Genomic DNA, 22,713 nt, shown 5'->3' on the forward strand with positions numbered 1-22,713 from the left:
TAGCGTAGAATTTAAAAGAAATTACCTAAGCTACTCCTGCACACATAATCTTCCATTGAATGTCCCATGAAAATCCTTCTAGCCTTTGAGAGTTTACCAGGGATAAACAAGGGGTTACTGATAGACAGAATTTTTTTTTCCAGTTTTAATAAAATGTCATTTAAGCTACATCAGGAAGAGATAGAGTAGTCATGCAGACATGGGAAAAAAATTGTTTTCTTTCTCTTGGAACCTACCTACCTTTAAACATGATTGCTTATATTGTAAAAATATATATATTCACATTTTTGAAAAGTAAAACCTCTACATGACAATATACATATAATCTAAGAGGAATTCCTCTAGGCATATAATATACATGTACTTTCATTTTACTTATATAATGAAAGAAATAAACGGTATGATAAATTGAGTGGTTCATATTTAAAAGATTTCATTTTACCTCAGAAGTTCTAGGACAGAAAAATAATACATTATATTTCCCAACTGAAAACTAATAATAATATAAAATAGTAACTGACAGGGAATTAATTTCGTAAAATTTCTTCATAATAATCACCTACATAGTAACAGGAAACCTCTATGCAAAATTTCAAGCCTCTAGACCCAGTAATTTTCACTGTTCATATATTCTGGTAAATTCTAATATTTCTGGTAAATTCTCAGTACATAATTTGCTAGGTTTTGTATTCTATATTGATGTGATATAATGTAGCCTTAATCCAAGAATCAAATGATAAGTACTGTACAAAATATATTTGAAAAAAGTGCTATAATAAAAAAACTTGAGAAAAAAAGCAAATATTGAAATACAGTATGATTAATGAAATGTTTTTTTAATTTAAATTTAATAATACTATAAAAGCAATAAACATTAGCTGTCCTATTGCAAAACTAAAACATACTTACATGAAATGTACACAACGGTATTCAAAAGTTTCTTTTATCTTTAAGAAATCGCTCAAGAATTTCTTACTCTGCTAACGAACATCAAATTAAACTTATATTTAGTGCTATAAAGATGTCTGAAAATACAACAAAGGTTTGGTTTTGCTAATCTAATAAGTTTTACTTTTATTCAACATCAAAGAATTGAAAAGTTGAGTGTTTTGGTTTTGGTTAGTTTGTCTGTCATTTGTTTTCTAAGTTCAGGGTTGCCTCCACTCCTATCGTCTTGACAGTACGTGCATGTCATACTATTCAATAATTAAAGATGAAATCCATTATTAATTTGACGATAATGGGGAGATAGTGAACATTTCCTGATTTTGATTTCACTAAAGAAGTAAATTTTTAACATTTAAATAGTACATTCCATTTTTCAAAATTGTGCAATTTTAAATTTGTCAACTTATTGTCATTACTGTCATATGTCACAATCACGAGTGGAAATTGTCAGTGTCATACAGATATTTCTTCGCCAAGTTTGCCAATAATTTTGAGTTTGACTCAAGTTTATTTATTCGTATTTTTATACTTTAGCTTTAGTTATTATTCATTTGCGTAGTAACAATGATGAAGTCATCAGCGTAGTGGTGAGATAAGTGTTATGCAGTGAATTTCGTAAATTGCTTAGAAAGCCTCCGCGATGTGGGAAGACCTTATAGAATATTTAAATGACCCATTATTAGTAGTTAAGGTTCAAAATTTTTTTGGTGTCATTTATAAAAATATATCTCATGAGGGCTCTGCTGAAAGAACTCATTCGGACAGAATAAATAGAGAAAATGAAGAATTTGATTTAAAGCAACATAAAAGAATTCCCAGCAATATATCAAGTAGCTCGCAATCTTCATATGACACGGATACCTCCACAGAGAGTACCGGCAGAGAGGAGGTGGTGTGTCACATTAATAACAAGTTTTGGTATTGGTTGTTTGTTGTGGGCACAGCACTTGGAGATGAAATTTTCTATGTAACATTCATACCTTTCTGGTTTTGGAACATAGATGGAGCTGTAGGAAGAAGAGTTATCCTGGTCTGGACTATTGTTATGTATATAGGTAAATTATAAATACGAATTTCACATTTTATTTTAATGTTTTAAAGATTATTAGTAATCTAATACAAATAATAATTTTTGTTGGCTTAGATACATCCCCATGGAGGGAGACTTGACTCTACCCTATGTGACTGTGACATATTGATTTTTAATTAATTAATTCATCATTTTATAAGTAAAATTTAATATTGTTACTTCCTTGTAACTCATTCAAGCCATGTTCTATATTACTAATATTATAAATGCATATGTTTAGATGAATGGATGTTTGTTAGAATGTAGCTCCGGAAACGAACTGAAGTTTGGTACAGATGTAGAACATAGTCAGGAAGGCTACATAGGCCACTATTTTTTTTTTAATTCCATGTAGACCGAGTCGTGGGTGATAGCTAGTCAGACATAAATGTAAACTAAGTTATATGGCCATTATTGTTTTAAACACAATTAGAATTAACATGAACCTTGACAGGTGTTCAATGATGTGATTTATTATACAATGACCAGCATTTAAAATTTATAAGTACTATGTGATCGTTTTACTTTGTAAGCTAAAGTGTTAAATGTACTATGTTGTCTAAATCTTTAGATGGCAGATTGGTCTGAAGGGTTTTGTTTGCGACATGCTAAATCAAATGCTATGTTCTATACTAACACCTCCTACCTCCTACCTAACTACCTCCTTTAGTTCGAGATGCATGTTAAGAAGAAGAACCATGACTAGGGTAATTTGTGTGTCTTTGCCCTGCACCTACTACATTGCTCAGTTTGTGGGCATCTATTTTCTGGCCATGATCTCTTTAAGCTCAACTTGCCATTGTATGAATATGATTGCACACTGCAAATGACTTCTCACTAATTTTATTGTATTAACTCTTTCCTTTACAATTAACTCCTTTTTATTACAAATGTTAAAGATAATATCTAAGGCACAAATTCCACAACAATCATTTTATTTGTCACTTATCTTGATGTTGATGAGTAGTTGGACATTTAGTCAAACTACTAAGATTAAATGAGATTAAAAACTTTGTAACTGGCTGACAAATATTTATTTAGTATTTCCTTATCTTGTGACTAAATGAAGCTAAAGGCGGGTTTATTAGAGATTTCGCGTTGTTCACTCATTGGCGTCATTAACGAAAATATCTGTAATGCTCAGTGGTTTTACCTTGGAATTAAAATGACTAGAAGTATGTTGGGATTACATGCTTGTGCCATTAACTTGTTAACTGAATGCAAATAAGCAGACACTCAATTTGTTTGTATGTTTTTTTGTAAATCTTACATTGACAAATTATACAAGACATGATTTGAATATACAATTATATACATTGATAAATTATATTTTACATCAATGAAATTATATAAGAATACTTGTATTCTCTTTGGGGATTTGTTATTTAGAATGCTTGCTGTCTATACAGATGTGAGAAGAGATAAGGTGTCCCGACAGCAGTATATTTACATTTGATATCACAGCTAAATGTCTAAATGTCTTGATATAGAACAGATTGAAGACAATGTTTTTAAAGTGTAAAAACACGCCAGCAGATTTGCTGCCGAGATTAATGTCGTGAGATTATTATTTGTAGTTTTTTATTGTTTTATGTAAAAGGATTGTAAATGCACTTTGTTATTCTTCAGAAAAGTTTTTGTTTTGTAGTAAAAATGAGAAGAAACAAAATAAAATTATTCAAGTCGCATAAATGTGTGTATAAACAATGTGTTTGCATTGTATTGATACTGGTATGCTTAGTTAAATGGTCATGTATGTACTTGTGTTTGTGTACGACGAAATGTGATACTACCCACCTTGTACATACATAAATAATATATGCTAGCTATAATAATGTGCACATTAATAATTACACAAAACTTACATAACAAATTATTATATTTATGACAGTGATCTTTTGTTATTCTGGTTGTGGGCGAAGTTCATTTAAAAATTGCATGATTTCCAGAATATAGGTATGAAACTATTCTTATCAGTCTATCTTTGAGTTTATATTAATCTAACTGTATGTTACTCTATTTTAATGTAGTTAACCTTGTCATTACAATTTTTTACTATCTGATAACGTCGGGTTTTTTGTAAGAATGAAAAGGATTAGATGTATATTTTATAAATTATTTTATTTGATATCAAGCTAGTTTTCGATAAGAAATAACTTGTTGATCATGTCTATTATCATTTGCTCTAAACACGTCTCACCGCGAGTTATCAAATTCTAACTTAGATCACAACTTTGTCAAAGAGTTGGTTCATAAGTTAGCCAGTAGATCAATTTGGTTCCAGGTCAGGGTTCCAAGGATATAATACGATGGCCGCGACCCGGGTACCCGGTGCAGAAGTTGCAGCAGAAGTGGTCGGCGGAGTACGGCATGCCTTCCACCCACGCCATGGTCGGCGTTTCAATTCCGTTCTCCGTGCTGCTTTACACTATGGACCGGTACCGCTATCCGGCGCACTGGGGCCTCATCATCGCCGTCGCCTGGTGCACGCTCATCTGCGTCAGCAGGGTCTACCTCGGCATGCACAGTGTGCTGGTGGGTAAATCAATGATATTTAAGTGACATTGTTCCTAAGTACGAATGCCTATACGATCTAACTTGTTGAGCTATCCTTCTCTCTAGATGGGACGTGGACATAAGAGACAGTTTGTAGTCAGTTTGGTTTAAGTACGATAGATTGAAACATGATCAACGTTGACCACTATATAGGTTGGTTGGTTGCATGTGTAGGACATAGCGGGAGGCCTGGTGCTGGCGGGCGCGCTAATGGTGCCGCTGATACCGCTGGTGGACTGGCTGGACGGCGTGCTGCTGACCGCGCCCTACGCGCCCGTGCTCGTGCTGACCGTCTCCGTGTTGCTTGTGGTGTACCACCCGCACGCCGATAAGTGGACACCCACCAGGTGAGTGGCGCGGCGTCACATACGACCGAACGTTTTGTACTATGTCACCAATCTGATCACTTTAATTAGTGGGCAATACAAGTATATTAGAATATTGGTAAATCTTATTAATATTCAACGAACGTATATTTTTTACCTGACTGAAAAGAGGGTAATGTTTTTCTCGCGTGTGTATGTTGGTTTGTATGTATTTAAGTTTTTTTGTAACAGCCTAGAGCCTAAACGAATGAACCTTTTTACACGAGTGAGGTGTGATTCGATTTGTTTTCTTTCTCGGAGTTTTGTGTCAACGTAATAAATAATAATTTATTACGTCGACGTAGGAGGTAAAAGTGAAAAATTAGTTTGAATGTTACTTGCCCCAACCTTTTTTTTTACATCGCTTAATATTTTTTGGAATTCATCCTAAAATAAGAATGTGTTTTATGTAATATTGTTGTATTTTTAGTTAGGATTTTTAAAATCTTTTTTTTTAAATGAAAATATAAAATACATTTTTAAATTCAAAAAATTAAATAAATTCAATAGAATACACTATCTCATCCATAAGAGGTTCAGTCAGTCGGGTTTCCTGGTTTTTTAATGAAAGTTAGATTATTGTTAAACTGGTATATTTTTACGACCTGCACGTGTCGCGGTGTGCTGCGTGCGAGGTGCGAGGTGCGAGGTGCGCCCGCGCGTGTCTCCTCACACACTTTATGTTGATGTCGTGACTAGTTATCGCTTTATGAAGCGATAACTAAAACCCAATTCTATTTTCTTAAAGCTAGATGTAAACCTTATGTTTGTTTCTTTTATATAAGCCATAAAAAAACTGATTAAACCAATACGCATTATTCGTAAATGAAGAGACAAGGTACTAACTGTTGCTCACCAAATTTGTACATAGACAACAACTTTTTGACAATAAAATGTCCTTCATTATTATACTACACATTAAACCAAATAAGATTGTTAACATTAGCAACAGTAGTTGTAATGTCGATTTAGTTAGTTATTAAAAAATAGTACGTAAATAAGAGCAGGTACTGGCAATATTTTCAGAGGAGACACGACGATGATAGTGAGCGTGTGCGCGGGCATTCTGACGGGCTCGTGGATCAACTACCAGCTGGGCAATCTGTCGGCGAGCGCGGCCGGCCCGCCCTACGACATCATCTGGCCGGGGGCCGCCATGCTGGGCTGCGCTGCGCTGCGCACCGTGCTCGGCCTGTGCGGCCTGCTGGCCACGCGCGCCATCGCCAAGTCCGCCTCCTACGCGCTCGTCTGCGCGCTGCTGGGCCGCGATCTGCGCGCGCTGCGCTCCTCCGAGAACAGTCTGCGCAACACGCACAAGATCCTCGCCGAGCTCTGCTACAAGTACTTCACCTACGCCGTCATCGGCCTCAACACCACCTACGTCTTCCCCAACGTGTTCTACCTGCTGCGCATCAACCGCCCCACATACTACACGGAGATATGATGCGCCCGCGCTCGCCCGCCGCACGCCCGACACATTCCAATATAGTGAGACTATTCAATATTTACTTAGTTTTATTTATGTAGGATTTTAACTTAGTAAAATCTATTTCATTACATTTTAATAAATAAAACAAGTAAAGAACAATCATTATCTTTAGAGTCAATATACATTTATACAGAAAACTCAACATTCGCAATAGAACTCGAACGAAACGTCCTTAATTATTTAATTTGTACCTATATCTTAAATGTAAATTAACTTATTAAAATGTTAATTGAAATTAAACTTATATATAAATATATGTTGTACATTTGGAGCTCAAAAATATGGTAACGAACGTCCAAAATATCTAAACATGCAAATAGATTTAGAAAAAAACATATTCTGTATAAGTGATATTTTTATCAGATGTATAAACTATTTCGTTATAGGAATAATAAATATATTGTGTTGTATAAATGAGGTGGTATTTTGATGGCCTTCACAAAAGATATAAATTTTAAACCCAAGAACAAATTTGATTTCAAAAACAGTAAAACCACGTTTGTTATTGCAAATGTATATTTTAACGCAACTTGTTAAAAATAAATATATCAATCTGTTAGAAGTGAAAGTTCGTGTGTAAATTTTTCAATTTCTTTTATTTTTCGTTATACAAAAATGGCGGAAATAAAGGCAAGCGAGAACAAGTGGTGATCTTAAATGGCGCGGGGACGAGGGCGATTCGCATCGTTATCGCTTTATTTAGCCCGTCATCGACGCACAGGATGGGACTGCCATATTTTAATTGGAGGTTAATGTGTGACGTTGATCGACATACCAACCGGTCCCTGGCAACCCAGGAGGGGTCGCCGATGTCACGCTCTGACAACAGGTTGTAGAGCAGCCGCAGATGTCATGGCCGGAACATCTATCTTTTTCATCTAGATTCAAACGTAACCTAGACCTAAGAAATGAAAGTTATCCTGTCAATGTTAACTCTGTATATGGCAATATGTTAATATTTACTGTATTATATATAATGACAAATTTTAACATTAAAAGGGTGCTAATATAAATAATTTTACATAAAGTGTTGTAAAAATATGAAAATTAAAGCATCCTTTACCTGAATATAATTCACAGTCAATCAAACTGAAGAAAAAGTTGTCAGAGATGTAACTTTTTCCGACGAAAAAAGTCACATAAGAGTGTAACTTTTTACTTGGGAAAGTCGTATTGTATAATTTAACGTACATTATTGTACCTTTGATACATTCTCGTACATAAAAACGAATAATTTTGTAATTTATCCGAGACAATCTATCATTTTAGTTCATAACGTAGATATAACATGGCTATTAATAGCTTTTTCCGCACAAATTAGTTACAGAATTAAATTTTGCAACGCTAATAAAAAAAAACAAGTTTTGATAACTTGTTTTTGTTGCCTAATTATGTTTATGAGCTGTAATATTTGTATATGTAAGATGTTTTTTTTAAATAAATTATTTTAAATAATAGGCTTTATTTTTATATTTTAAATTATCCTTGGTGTTGCTTGTACCTATGTGAACAAAATAATTTGTGGATTATTTATCATCTCGATGCCTCTCACAAGTCAAGTCTGGTTAAATCAAAAGTTGGCGATGCTGCTTCGATGATGCACTCGTATTGCATCGTTAAATATGAGATCTGTAACATTTCGGTTTCACGGCTCTCCCGCCCCCTCCCCGCATATAGTCCCCGCCCTTCAGTACTGATGCGAGTTCTTTTACCTTACCCTCTTGTGAGAGAATCTAGTCAGTGTACCTACATTTGAAATATTGATCTTATGTAAATGGCATCATACTTTGATTACTAGAATATATCAAGATAAAAGTAGATTCCAAGAATCTAATTTGTGAGTGACTCTCGGAAAGTTATCACTGTTGTATTGAAGTCACACAACAGGCAACAATTAATTTAATCACTAACAAAAGATAGTTCTTTCCTAATATCAACTTTATTATGTGGAATCATTTTTGTTATTTTATTTATTGAATGTTTCAATTTTTTAAGGATTTGTATAGATTTTAATGGCGGTAAGTCGGCAAGGACAGCAAACTGTGGAAGGCGTAGGAAAAAATGTGGATAAAAGAAAAATGAAAATATCAATTTATATTGTTCAAAAAACCATATTACATAAAATAAAAGATACATAATTCCTTATCGGTTAGATACGATACATAATAAATTAGACTAAAACTGCACAATAATATACTTTTTATTTCTTATAATATTTAACAAATTCCAAATAATATGATTTATATACAAATTTTGTTTTTCGTAAAATTATCCAACTAGTTAGAGGCAGTTTTACAAAATACATAACTATAGAATTTAACACAAGTAAATACTAGTCTAGACAGTAGAGGTGCCAGCGGCGGACAACTACGACATTTCTCATCGGCGGTACAGGTGAGTGAAAATGCACAGATTAGGTAACAAAATGAGAGAGAAACCTTAACTCCATAAAAGAATAGAAAACAGTACGACAATATGGGGCCTTAGCCGCCACTTTCCTTCGAAAGTTAGGACAAAACCGCCATTTGTCTGATAAAGTTTATACCAACGATGAAAATTATATTTCACCGGGATAAATACGACAGTCTCTCATTGCGCAGCTTCTGTGTCACTTTCACAAACGGGTTATAAAAAATGTTACATAAATGATTATAATATACATAAGTTTAATAATATAATTATAAATATATTTATCTGTTGATATAGGGCATAGTTTAGAGGAAGACGTGACCCCTTTTCCCGCGGCTTCTTGTAATCTATGACAGCTGACAGTTGACGTGAATGGCGGCGGGCGATGTCAACTGTCACGTCAGGCTGACATTCGCGCGCAAATAGACTGAATTGGTATTTGCAATAGTTATGTATACTGGTATGTTAAGAGAGATATAAATTAAACAACGAAAATAGTTTGATTTATAAGCGAAGTTAATGCGCCGTATGTTTGCCAGCTGTTATCTCGTGACCCCGCGCTATCACGTAACCTTTCTGCGGCGGAGGTCACAGCGCTGCGAGTCGCCTGTCTCTACATGAGGACACTACCACTACGCGGTACTCTGATAGTAACCAACGTTATCATCAACCGGTCATTATTTTATACCAACATGTTATGTAGATAGGTAGTTTAACAATGTATTTATATTAATTATATATATCTGTTGTGTCGCGCGGGGTTGGAGGGGGGCCAGGTGAGGGGCTTACGCGACGTTGATGAGGTTCGCACTTTCCTTCAGCTTCTCAAATAGACTCTCCGTGTCGCTGTCAAACATCTGGAAGAGAAGGGATACATTGGTTAGTACTCATGTTACGTACAAACTACACATAACTTGCACGCAAATTGTACGGGCTATATTTAAATAATTTGTTGTATCCCGACAGTAAGTTTATTTCCCTTATCGAGTTTGCATGACGTTTGGTGACGCTTCGTCGGTCGGCCGCTAGTTTTCCTGCGGAGGCGCTCTAACTCCCGTGTAATGGTAGTTCTGAGAATGTACGCGTTGCGGTTGTCGGCCGCGGGGGGAAAAACAATGACATCTGTCGCGTATGGAACGAGTGTACTCGGCACTTTGTTTACTCACTGTTCCAGAAACATCTCACAAAGAACCGCTTTCGTTATCGCAATGTTTTTATAAACAGTCTTGTTTTCATCACATCACATGTGATGAAATAATGTGCAGTTATGTACCACTTCTAAGTCATCATAATAAGTGATTGAACAGAATAAAATGTTTAAGTACCCGCAGTAAAAAAGATATGTTGAGGCAGACTCGGAGCTAACTAAAGCTAGCCTATATAAAGTTTGAATCGTATACAAAGTGTATGTTGTGTATACTGACTTCGTCTCCGTCATCCTCCGAGTCGGTGTCGGTGTCGGAGTCGTCGGTGGGTAGCGCGGCGAAGGCGTGGCGCGCGGCGGTGCGGGCGGCCATGGCGCGCGGCGTGCGGCCGGCCATGCTGCGTGCGCGGGGAGATGCGCCGCGCTGCAGCAGAGCGCTGCACAGCCGCGCGTCCCCGCGTCGCGCCGCGATGTGCAGCGCCGTCCATCCCGCCAGACCCTCCTGCAAATATACAAAACATTACATTTAGGGGGGTTATCGCATGAGGCGAATTTTAAGGGATTTAATACTTTAAAGTTTAAATTTGCAGGAAATGTAAATAATGATCAGATATTATGACTACCTATAACGACAACAGCGACTTGGGGAAAATTAAAGACTGTTTCATAGCAAGTTTGCCACTATCATCAACAATAATTTCCAGTGTTATCTTTACTCTAAGAAACTGAGGTATTTACACAAATTAAGTTATTGCACATTGTTTAAACGTTTGTACATCAGCAATGACCGTAGCATTTTTGTCTAAACGCACCGCTGCTGCATTGAGGACTTTAAACTAAACACCATAGAGTTGATATTGCGAGCGTCGTCGGAGCGGAATGTTAGCGAACGGAGACAAAAAAAACCCGCCAGCTATCAGTACGAGGTATTATCAGCTGATTAGAGAGACGGGTTTCCCGGTGGGATTTTTGTTTTGTGTTGTCGAGATGCGCTCCGAGGTACGTACTAACTTGTCGCACTTTGTCAATTACTTTGATTTGATACAAAATACGAGGGTTCCTTCTTTGGGTTTGGGACATACTCGCGATGTTCATATTTATGACATGTGATGACTTATGATTTCAATTAAATATATAAACGTGAGTTAGAAGCTTACTCGGAGGCAACAAAAGCTTAGCGAAAAGGACAGTTATAGAAGTACAGATTGTTGCCCCGGTCACCATTGCAATATGACGTAAAATCGTAACATTGTGATAGTCGATTGACTAAAATACGATTAATTTCGAACCGCGATAATTTTTTGCCTTACAAAACGGCATAAATATCTAAGTGTGCATTATGCGAAAGCCGGACACTGGACCTACGTGCATGGAGACATGCAAGTTTATCAATGCCCCCCGACAGAGTGACGCCATTCAGTCAACATGTTTATCCAAAGTTCGTTCAAAACCAAGATTTATTTATATTTTAATACTATTCTTCATGATATTCCATTCTTGAACTGCCTCATCGTTATTATAGGTCCATTATTAGCCTTTTAACCTGGCATCGTTTATTATATTTGGTGGGTTGTAAGATCATATGTATCTATACAACATGATGTGATAGTGTCGGAACTCACCGCAGCGTTGAGGTCTGCGCCGTAGTATGCGAGCGTGTTGAGCGTGTCCACGTGTCCAGCTGCGGCCGCCAGGTGCACGCACATCTGACCTGCAACAACAGACACAAAACTGTAGGAAAATTTATCAATTAAAAACTTTAATTTTGTATGGCGACGTATCACGATTTTCGAAGTATATCGTATTCTATATCAGCGTGCAACTTTACAAATGTTTAATATAGATGATGTAATATCTTTCAATGTTAATAACTTATCGAACAAATCATCGTGCATTGACGCCACGCTGTGGGAACTGAACCCCGGAGCGGTCAGTTGGCCATAAGCTCGAGCGGCCGCGGCCGCTGCGGGCCGGTGAGCGTCGCGTAAGTACGTGACATTAGCGGATCTCGTGACGTCACGCCCCTCTCACTCCGCCGCGCCGGTGAGGGTGGAGGCACGTGCATTGCGGGGAGTGGGGAGGGAGTCACAGATGTGACGTGAGCTGTCACCTATCACTATAGCATACTGTTCATAATTAACCCCTCGGACAGATTTGGATAACATAGTTTTAAAATGAAACCTACTGGTTCTGTCAACACTTTGTTAATTATTTTTATTTGACAAAGAACTGAGTCAATAGATAAATGTGTACTGTACAAAAATATTGCGAACGTTTCTTGTTCTCAAAATATCATGTTACTATAAACAGATGGCAAGGTCCATATTTATCAGGACAGCGGTCCGTCTGGTTTAAAGCACGTTTCCTTATTAAAAATATTATGATATATACAAAATGTCGCAATTGTGATATGCAACATTTTTCAACAATCTGGTTAAAACCAAAAACTTTTGTATACTTTTTTTTATTTGTCAAATAGACATTAATGTGACCCTGTATTTATAATGATACTAGTCGTCGCCCGCAACTCCGTCTATGTGGAATTAAAAAAAACTTAATAAGTAAGCCTGTGTTCTTCCAGACTATGTTTGCGGGGCCCCAATGGCGGCGCGATATGCCGCGGTACAACGACGCGACTGAGTGCGATTGGCCTAGATCTCGAGCTATTTCCATCTCGACATAAATAAATGGGCGCACAGCGCGCTCCAAAATATCAGGAGAGGATTTTAAATCTCCCCAGAGTTATTACTCGACGATTTATTCCGAGTGAGAGTGAGCAATGGCTTCATCTATCTAGGGTTCATCTCGTGTTGAAATATAAATTGTTCCAAAAGCCACGATGTATAATAGGATAGAAAAACACGCATATTATGTATAATATAGTCGCTAATTCTTTACTTTTGTTCACTAGTTGTATTTACCACATGTGATGGAATTCATACAAACCGCCAACAGTTACTTAAAAATTAACACGTCTCTCGTAATCATATTTGTATGCATGAGCATATATTTATAAAATTCCAATGTGAAACTAGATTTTATCATATTGAGTATTGAGAGCCATAGCATTTTCTAGAAATACAAAAATTTGTGCTTCGTAAATTAAACCATATAACATAGCAACAAAGTTGAGAATTCTTGTCCAATCTGTAAATTTTACTTGCGTGTTACAACTTGTGTAAACAGTAGGCAGTAGGCATTAATTGAAAAGCGTTAAGTGAATAAGTGATTACAATGAATGAGATGTATGATAATGGAGTGCCGAGACCGGAAACACCGGCCGAGCTATTTCTTGAAAATATCATAAAAATTCCGAGAAAACCTCAGTCTGACTGGTTTTCAACAGATCATCTTCAGATTATATTGAACGTTAAGTTTCGTCAATTTGTGAACGCAATTCAATATCTTAAACAACGCATAATTAGGAAATGTGGTGGTAAGATTTTACCTTTTGATATATTTTTGTTAGTTGTAAGGAATTTTAAGAGTGGGTATAATAATGATGTAAATTTAAGAGATAGGTTGGTTCTTATCTTGATTTTTGGCTTTTCTTAGTACAGTAGGTACTTACTTGCCATCTTTAGTAGTGTGAATTAATTTTTGCGAAACAAGGTAATAGAAATAGTTTTTTCACGGCCAGGCTTTTTGTTATTATCCAATGTATTGTAGAGAATTGTTCATGTACTCGTGATGTCGGTGGAATTTCATTAGCGGGCGAGTGCGGGGCTTGAGGGCGGGAGGGGGGCGGGGCAGGCGAGTGCGGTGCGCGCGGGCGTTGCGGGGCGCGGGGTCGGCGCGCCCGCTGGGGTTTTCCAAGCAATGCGGCGCGAGCGTCGACGTCTCTCGCCTTATAAGGCTAATGGCGATCGTATTTTCACTGTTTCCGTATAAAACATGTTGTGATCATTTGTGCGAGAGAAACACATACAGAAGAGTGCGACACATCTCTACCTACCATATTTAACGATACTAGTTATGCTCCGAGCCACGATATGATAAGCGACGACCGACAAAATAAATGTCAATGCCATGAGTTACATGTAGATATAAGCAAATGACGTAGTTAGGGGCACCCGCGGGCAATGGGTAACACTTGGAATTTGTTACCGCAACGAAATATGATTTATTGCATAGAACTAAAAGTGTTACTAAATAATTGAGTGCGTGGATGAATAAAAACACGAGAATCAAGCAGTGAACCTTAGTCGTAAGCACTTGTTATGTCAACAAGTAATAACTCAATTGCTTCATATACATTTACTGTGTTCGGGGCGAGGTGAAGTGACGTCACGTGGCGCGAGGACATCGGGGAAGCAGGTCGACACTCGACAGGTGGAAAACCCCGTTTGTTTAACAATAAGTGTTTACTGATAACGCCACTTTGCACACGCGCAAACATTTCTTTGATAAGTCACGGATCAAAAGTATATTTTTTGTTTTATTACTTTCAACTTTCATATAACACCTACATTTGAGACCAACATCAATGAATCCAAGTAAGTTTGATTTATCTAAAAGGGACTGAACGTTAAATACAGTTCATGTCTATAAAATGCCTGTCAAATGTATCTCAGTACAAATAGTAAGTACCAAAGTTTCAGTTTCATTGTAGCAGTTTAGGAGAAAGTTTTATAAGTGTACGAGGTAGTTGTACTCGTATAATTAGTGGTTCGGTAGCGATTGTTAGCGGAGCACGTCATCGGACCGTTGACCCATTATCTGTGGGCAAAAAAGAGTTGCCGCACCGCACCGATGCCGGATCACGACCCTCGCAAGAAAACATTGTCATATCTTTTTAACGTTAAGATATTACGTAGAAAAAAATAACATGTTCTATATTCGTTGTGATGAACTTGTTTTTCTGGAGACATGGACCAAAGTGGGTATTAACTTCAACTCTACTGTTTTGATATTCAACACAATAATTATAAAAAAAACACATGTAAATAATTGTCTTAGTTGAGCCTGTGGGGCAGACTGCGTGGCCCATAGAGCGCCAACAGTGCGCTAACAGCGTACATCGCACATGGAAATTCCTAAATGCACACCTTGAAATGTTTCCTATATTGTATAAAGTTACGCTTGAAACCGGATTCGATTTGATTTTCGAGAGATTTCCAGATTATCATCGTAATGTCTTTGGACCCAAGATAGTTACTGTCTCAGATGAGAAAAAATATTTACTTATGAGGTCTAAGCTAGGCTTTGGCACAGGGCCCGAGCTGCGTCCAGTAATGACAGTATCGACAACTGGCGAGACTTTTATCTTATATTTAATCTATTATTACGTGTGCAATTTACCAGAAGAATGTTAACGGTGTTGTCGGAAAACAGGGAATAATTTACATACACAAAGAGGACTCATTTAAAATTATAATTAAGTTGACGTGGATCCAGTCAAAAAAAATTCCTACAAAAACTATGACATTGGAATGCCAAGCGAAGAGCGTGACATAAGTACTTGAAATGACGGAGATTCAAATTAATAAAAGACTGCGTAACAATTGTGTCAACACATTTGCAAGCTAACAAACACCTCGCAAGTCGCAAGTATTAAGGCAAGATGGAAAGTAAGCGATGCAGTACAATGGCGTGCGGCCCGCGGCGGCACCTGCGGCTGCGGAGCGCACTTTCACGTGGGTATAACCCAAAAGGTTCGCGTGGTCATCATTACTTACGAAAGAGCGCTCACGGGGGCTGTTTGTGGTTTTCCTTTAATTGTCATTTGGAATTTTGCAGCATTAAAAACCGTAAAGGTCCCTCAATGTTCGAAGTCGAAGTTCGAAGGATGTCAACCGGAAATTGTTCAAAAGTCGTTGTGGTGACTATTACGTACGATACCGATGGTTAAAATCTTAATTGGAAGCAATTATGTATTGGATTTATTATAAACTGAAAGCTGTTCCATAATCGAGAAATAGAAACATGTTGTGTTTCCAGGATACTCCGTTTAGAATTTTTTTTTTTATATGAAGAGATAAACTCGGTATTTGGATTGATTCTTTTATAAGTTTTTCGTGCTTGTTTGTTTATTTTCCTTATTTACAAATGATACATTTCTAAATATCACTATATTTTATATATTACTGTTAATCTTACTAATATTATAAATGCGAATGTTTAGATGGATGGATGGATGTTTGTTTGAAGGTATCTCCGGAACGGCTCAACAGATCTTGATGAAATTTGGCACATATGTAGATCATAGTCTGGAAGAACACACATACTTCTTACATTTACTTATTAAGTTTTTTCTTTAATTCCGCGCGGACGGCGTCGTGGGCGATAGCTAGTAGTTACATATATTTAAATTGAATATCTGAATGAAATCGTTATATAACTAAGATGTGTACGCGACATCCAAAATTCAGTTGCGACGTAACGCAGCAATTAGCGGCCCCGGTGTGCCGCGCCGGGCCGGGCCGGGCCGGGGTATCCCAACGCCGCTTTCACTTCTGCTCAACGCTAACTTGGGAATACCCGCCGCTATTGCTAGCCGCGGCAGATGGCAGCGCACGCTTCACTTCCTACGTAAAAATTGCTGTAGCAATCTGATGTGGACGTGTAAAACTTGTTGCATTGATATTAAAGCTCCTTGTAAGACAAGTAAGACACATACAGTTTATTTCAGTGGTTAATGTTAACAAAGGGGTCATTTGTAATACATTTTTCCCATGAAAATAAGTAATTATCGAAATATAGAGATAATGATGACCTTAAAAAGACAGATGTAATTGAAACCGGTAGGAGGGAGGCTGGCGCTGGCGCGCGACTGGTTCTCGGCAAGGTCAGGCTGGTGGGTAAAACCGAATGCAAATACGCATTAAAGAGTCCGCGCTGAAACTCACCGCTTGTATAACAAATGGAAAACCCGCGAGAATGTTTAGCGAGCGCTTCGCCGACACTAATCACATTTTAATGTTGTACATTTCGCGAGGTCACAGCTCGCACATAAGTGTCCTACTTATGTGCGAGCTGTTCCAATTCAGTCTTTTGAAATTAAAGCTTCATTTGAATCACACTCAAATGCATCGAAAACAAATGAATGAGATAAATAGAATAAAAACCAAGATGAAAACAATATCTTTTAGTGGTCCGTAGAAGACAATCTTATTTAAAATTGTATTAAGTGAAGACAGAACTAAATAGGAACATAATAAATGTTTAATAATCTAATGAGTTTGAAGATGTTAATCTAATCACGAGACATTATGTAAAAACAATTAACGTTTTTTCTTTTATAATTGCAACGACTACTGTTTATATCAACAGTTGAGAAGTCATTAAATCAGTGCACATCCGTCAACGAGGTTCGCGTCATGCGGCTATCGCCATTGTAGTAAACAAGTTTCATTCCGGAATCCTAGGATTCAATTCATAAATGATGATAGATCCGTATTACTTCTGCAATCGAGTATGCACTACGTAGTTGTCTCTCCTCGAGTCAATGGCTTGTGTTGGTTTACGCTCGAAGGTGAACTGCGTTCGTTCACATCCGTTACTCAACTCAGATTATACAAAATGCGACAGGAAATTGTTTCGGCAGTTCCGGGATGTGGTAGCGAGGTCGCGGACATCGGGAATCGGGAAGTTGATCTTGTGATCGCAAACAAATGATGTTGCGGAACAACACCGATTAGCTTTTTATGCATACACTAAATACACTAAACGGAAACAACGCCCGACTGGCCAGAATTGATTTGATATACCCTTCACTTCATACTGGTCTATTGCTTCGTGCAAAATCTAATTAGAATAATATATGAAATCATTTATCATAGTATATATTTCAACATTAAATATAAATGAGTGAGATATCTCATAAGTAGCTAGTGATTGCGTAACATCTTAGACGTAGTACGCTGACAACGTACGCAGAGATCGGAGTGCCGTATCACAATAATTATCATTGCGGCGAACATATGAAAATAAAGGATTAAGTGCAGTGAGTAAGCTTTGGCAGTACGAGTGATGTCATTGGACCGGGCAAGGGCCTTGGGGGTTTCGCGAACCTCCACATAAGGAATCGACTAAGGGTTTTTTTCTAAACTCGTGACCTTTAGTAGGAGGTAACGGTAACTTCCACTCGTTATGTTTATAACATTTGTGCTAGTAATAAAGTAACTTCCTTGTTTGTGTTGTACCTACTTGTGTATTGTACGATTATGAAAAAAAAAACATAGTTTGCTATAATACTGAATTAATATTAGCAACCAATACAGTTAATAATGCAATAGCATAAATGACAGGACCCAGTTTTAAAACAATAAAGAAAAAAAACTTAAGTTTTTTTATGCGACAAGGATATTTTAAAGTTTAATTTCTCAATCAAAACAGGATGTAAAACATATAAAACTGGTTAAATTATTTACGAAATTCAAACGTCTAAAATGTTTTTTCGCATATACTTGCTAATGTATAGTCGAAATGTTTTAGCACCAGAGTAACATGGTGAGAAATTATCAATCCGTGTACTTGAAACTCTGACAATGTTTAAATCACATGGAACATTGACAACATTTTGATTGGGATTTGAAAAACATCGATTTAATTTGTTAAAATCGATTTTCCCCAAACTGTATTTTGTCACATGACGATTTCCATAAATACAAAAATATTTGTAAACATATTTTAAATATATTTTTTAATTATAAGAGAGAAGTGAACACGTATGCATGTGTGAACTGCAGGTGTGCTAGTGTGAGTTATATACACATGTATAACAATATTTTTGACACGGTTACATTAATATAGATATTACGTCATAACATTAATGCGAAACAATTAACGGTTACGCAGATTTCTTATCCGTTTTCGCTTAGAGTTGAGTTTTCCTATAATATTACTCATTCAGCACTAAAATTGCTTTATTCAGTACTGGAGAGCAGTATCGTCAAATATTCAACTAAGAGACGGAAGATCGTGATTCAAGCTATATTTGGTGTCGACTATCTAAAGATTCAAACAATCTTTAGTAATCATTATGAAAAGATAATTAGTAAATTAAATAGAACCATAAAATATAGAGATACAAAAAAGCGGCTTTAAACAAAGTATCAACGCGGCATCGGTCAGCGCACTATCAGAGGTCAACATTTTACACAAACAATTAAATTACACTCTAAAATTAAGGCCAACAAATGTATTTATTGAAAATGAAGGTAGGTGGATGTGGTAAATAAAGGTGTATATAATACTAGCTGTCTTAAATTAAAAAACCTTAATAAGTAGCCTATGTATTCTTCCAGATTATGTGCTATATCTATGCCAAATTTAATCAAAATCCGTTGAGCCGTTCTGGAGATACCTTCTAAAAAACATCCATCCATCCATAAATCTAAAATTTCGAATTTATAACATTAGTAAAAAGTATGATATCGTATATTGCATGTACTAAACTTTGGACTAGTTATCTTTAACTAGGATAATTTACTATTTATGTTATTGGTGGAAATGTGTATGTGTGTGTATCCTACGTATAACTAATAAAAACTATTTTGCCATGAAAAAAACTCTGCTTATCAATGGAGGACATTACGAAATTTTTAGATAAGCTACACGTTAAATGTCAAACATTTACATAAAAGGTTTCACTTACCATTGGTTTTAGAAACCAATATCTCCGTATAAAACATATCGTGATCCCTGTCATATATTTTTGACAAAACATAGATAACAATATATGTTTTAAAGAGGATTTTGGTCTCAGAAACCCACGATTACATAGTTAAAAAATTATATTATATGTACTTGTAGTACAGTATATGTTTTTTTATGAAATAAAGGAGTTTTAAAAATAAGATAATTACGACACATAGCAACGTACGCTGGAAGTATGTAATTTTAAAGGTTTCAATGTTGGTTGATGATCATTCTATCCTGATCATATTCGCCCATTTATTTCAGCCAATAACCGCAAGACCGCAACACAAAACAATAGAAAACAAAAGGAAAACATAAAAAAAACCATTGAGGTTAATCCGTAGAGCAGCGTTGGCGGGAAAACCCTGGTTTTTACGGAGCGATGCATCAGACGGCATTTTAGTAAGAAATTATAAAATTATAAAAAAAAATATTTAAATTCCTCTGATTTGCCGTTACATATGTACATTTATCCGACGACGTTCTTACGGTGAAGGAAAACATCGTGATGCAACCTGCACATATCTGAGAAGAAATTCAATGATATGTGTGAAGTCAACTAACCCGCACTTGGCCAGCGTGGTTGACTATGGCCTAGTCACCCCTAACTTGGGGTAGGCTCCGAGCCCCTCGGTGGAGACGTATAGTGAGCTGATGATGATGATGATGATTTGCCGTCTCACCTATGAGATGAGACATGGTTGTGATCTATTCAATTTAATCTATGATATTTAACATCCTGATTGTTTTATAATAAACATAACGGACAATGTCAATATATACTGAGACATACTGTATGCTGTAAAATAAGGTGAAAGTAAAACTTACCATTATAATTTTTCTGATTGAGAACCGTGGACAACTTCTGATGTGGCTGGTCTTGCACGGGCGCTAGCAAAGCTTGTATACAGTCTTTGTTGTTTGCAGCCACGGCGAGATGCAGCGGTGTGTCTCCGTTGAAGTCTCTGAGTGCCAGCGATGCCCCCGCAATCACTAACATTCTCGTGACCACAGCATTCCCACTCATAACTGCTAAATGTAATGCTGTGTGCCCATAATCATTGGCCACATCAAGCCAAGATTTCTCTGGACAGACTCTGATGAGAGTACCAACTGATTTCTCACAGCCATGGACCGATGCGATGTGCAGTTGCCTGTCACAAAATAAATACAATTACGAAGGTCCTACAATTAAATATAATTGAATTACGTACTATTACTCCATCACAGTTAAAGACTTCGTAGTTAGCTATCCATTGTTGGCTGTTGGCATTTATTATAACTTAAATTACAATTATTGCAATATATAACTATTCTGTATGACTAAAATTCATCATACTGACTGTTACGAGTCATTAATATCTTGTCATTATACAGGGTTTTTTGCACTGCAGAGGGAAACACAAGTAGTAAAGAAAAAATTTAAGGATATTGAAATTACTGTATTATTTCTGTACATAAAAAAATGTTTTATTTAAAAACAGGATTAATTTTAGTAATATTTTTATTTACCTATCCATCAACATGAATATTATGTCTTCATGTTGATTTCTTTTTAAAAGTTCTCTTAATTAACAGAAACAGTTTGGTAAACATATTCATAAAGTAATAAAGCTGTATCATTAATTAAAATAGAAATGACTAAATGCAATTCAATTAAAGGACAATAATGAATAGACAGCAATGGATTGTTTGTAACTTCAAAGCAATATAAACCTATGTTATAATGTAGCAGAGATTTTTTGGTGTTCTTTACACCTGATTGCACTGCACAAATCTATACAAATTTTGTTGATGATGTTATGAATACTTTGTCATAAATTTTTGTGCTTCTCAATATTTAGATGACAAGGAATAGATATATTAAAAAATAAATAGCATTGAAATTACTTCAAAAGTTGTTTGAACTTATTATTATAACTTATTTTCTGATTTTTTTAATTTTTTTAATTTTGTTTAAGTTCTAATAATACTTGTCTAAGATACTTGATATTGTCACTCCACTTTGAAAAACCCAAGATAACATGTTGTTATCCAGGTATTTCACATGTAAACCCGCAGTATAGTAATATTAGTAGTGATATAAAGTATTGTATTTATAATTACAAATATTGCTAAAAGTCAACATAAAAACTATCCCACTATTGAAGTTGGACCAAATGTTACAACATTTTTTATTTCAAATTTATACAAGATTCTTATAAGACTTTTTTTATTTCACACTAGATAATATTTAGTAAGCTAAGTTTATTGAGTTTAAGGCAAATTTCTTGATTTACCATGTGCATCCACAGATTATTTTATTCAAGATTATCAATTGTTATATTAACATTATAAGAATCCTACAAGAAATAAATCATATTCTCAACTACTTTAAAAGCTAGCAAAACAAGTTAAGAGATTGTATATAAAAAGAGTTATTAAAGCGCTGTATTTCAAGGTCTAAATTACATAGTTCTAAAAGCTTTAACAAATGACTTACGTGTCTCCATCGTCGTCCTGCTCGAAAAGTATTTGGTAAGGTGGGTAGTCCAGGCTTGCAGGTTTCACTGTAATTCTCGGCACCTGCGTGTCCGTATCACTAATCTTAACATTAGAAAGGCATTCAGATAAGTCTAAACCACTGTCTATTTGTTCCTCCGAAAACTGACACACATTTTCACTATCACAAACGGCTCCGACATGTATTTCTCCTGACAGCTGTTCACTACTTATTACTCCTGACAGATAGCCTGAATCTGTGTTTTTGTCTTCAAAAACTTTTGTTTCTTTTTTGGCACTCATTTTGGATATTTGATCACAACGTTACTTTACACTCAAATAATAGTAAATTTACACTTGGCAATGGCACGAAGGCATGTTTAATAAGTAAATAATGTTTTGCTTGCAAACAACCGTGTCGGTTCAAAATCGCGTGTGCAATGAATGCGAATTGGCGAATTGTAAAATGGACATTCAACAGAAACAGAAAAGAACGTCATAACGTCATACGTCATAACAAGTCAGACAAGCCCAGCCTCCTCTCAAGCCTCTACCCCCTCTACCCCTCCCTTTGCCATACCCGTTATAGATTATAAATGGAAATTTCCAT

General features: G+C 36.3%; 2 protein-coding genes across 2 annotated transcripts; one reads left to right on the plus strand and one right to left on the minus strand.

Moving 5' to 3' along the window:
- Positions 1 to 1,396: 1,396 nt before the first annotated feature.
- Positions 1,397 to 6,399, plus strand: LOC106712700 (sphingosine-1-phosphate phosphatase 2). The gene is made up of 4 exons (XM_014505336.2): positions 1,397 to 2,003; positions 4,302 to 4,552; positions 4,748 to 4,920; positions 5,965 to 6,399. The coding sequence occupies exons 1-4, from the start codon at positions 1,589 to 1,591 to the stop codon at positions 6,380 to 6,382; spliced, it is 1,257 nt and encodes a 418-aa protein (XP_014360822.2). The 5' UTR covers positions 1,397 to 1,588; the 3' UTR covers positions 6,383 to 6,399.
- Positions 6,400 to 8,914: 2,515 nt separating this feature from the next.
- On the minus strand, positions 8,915 to 22,626 carry LOC106712709 (NF-kappa-B inhibitor cactus). Its single transcript, XM_045678521.1, has 5 exons — positions 22,105 to 22,626; positions 20,451 to 20,776; positions 11,603 to 11,691; positions 10,261 to 10,482; positions 8,915 to 9,693 (listed from the first exon to the last, which is right to left on the minus strand). Exons 1-5 carry the CDS (start codon positions 22,404 to 22,406, stop codon positions 9,622 to 9,624), a joined length of 1,011 nt encoding a protein of 336 aa, XP_045534477.1. The 5' UTR covers positions 22,407 to 22,626; the 3' UTR covers positions 8,915 to 9,621.
- Positions 22,627 to 22,713: the final 87 nt, after the last annotated feature.

Source organism: Papilio machaon, chromosome 7 (genome assembly GCF_912999745.1).
Source record: "Papilio machaon chromosome 7, ilPapMach1.1, whole genome shotgun sequence".
Classification (NCBI taxonomy): domain Eukaryota; kingdom Metazoa; phylum Arthropoda; class Insecta; order Lepidoptera; family Papilionidae; genus Papilio; species Papilio machaon.

What these genes read in the sequence shown, in the direction of transcription:
- LOC106712700 (XM_014505336.2), top strand. Translation starts at nt 1,589, where the DNA reads ATGTGGGAAGACCTTATAGAATATTTAAATGACCCATTATTAGTAGTT. An exon ending in TCGGCATGCACAGTGTGCTG is followed by an intron (nt 4,553 to 4,747) that starts GTGGGTAAATCA and finishes TTGCATGTGTAG; the next exon opens with GACATAGCGGGAGGCCTGGT. An exon ending in GATAAGTGGACACCCACCAG is followed by an intron (nt 4,921 to 5,964) that starts GTGAGTGGCGCG and finishes CAATATTTTCAG; the next exon opens with AGGAGACACGACGATGATAG.
- LOC106712709 (XM_045678521.1), bottom strand. Translation starts at nt 22,406, where the DNA reads ATGAGTGCCAAAAAAGAAACAAAAGTTTTTGAAGACAAAAACACAGAT. An exon ending in CAGGACGACGATGGAGACAC is followed by an intron (nt 20,777 to 22,104) that starts GTAAGTCATTTG and finishes ATTTTGTGACAG; the next exon opens with GCAACTGCACATCGCATCGG. An exon ending in GCGCAGACCTCAACGCTGCG is followed by an intron (nt 10,483 to 11,602) that starts GTGAGTTCCGAC and finishes GTATATTTGCAG; the next exon opens with GAGGGTCTGGCGGGATGGAC.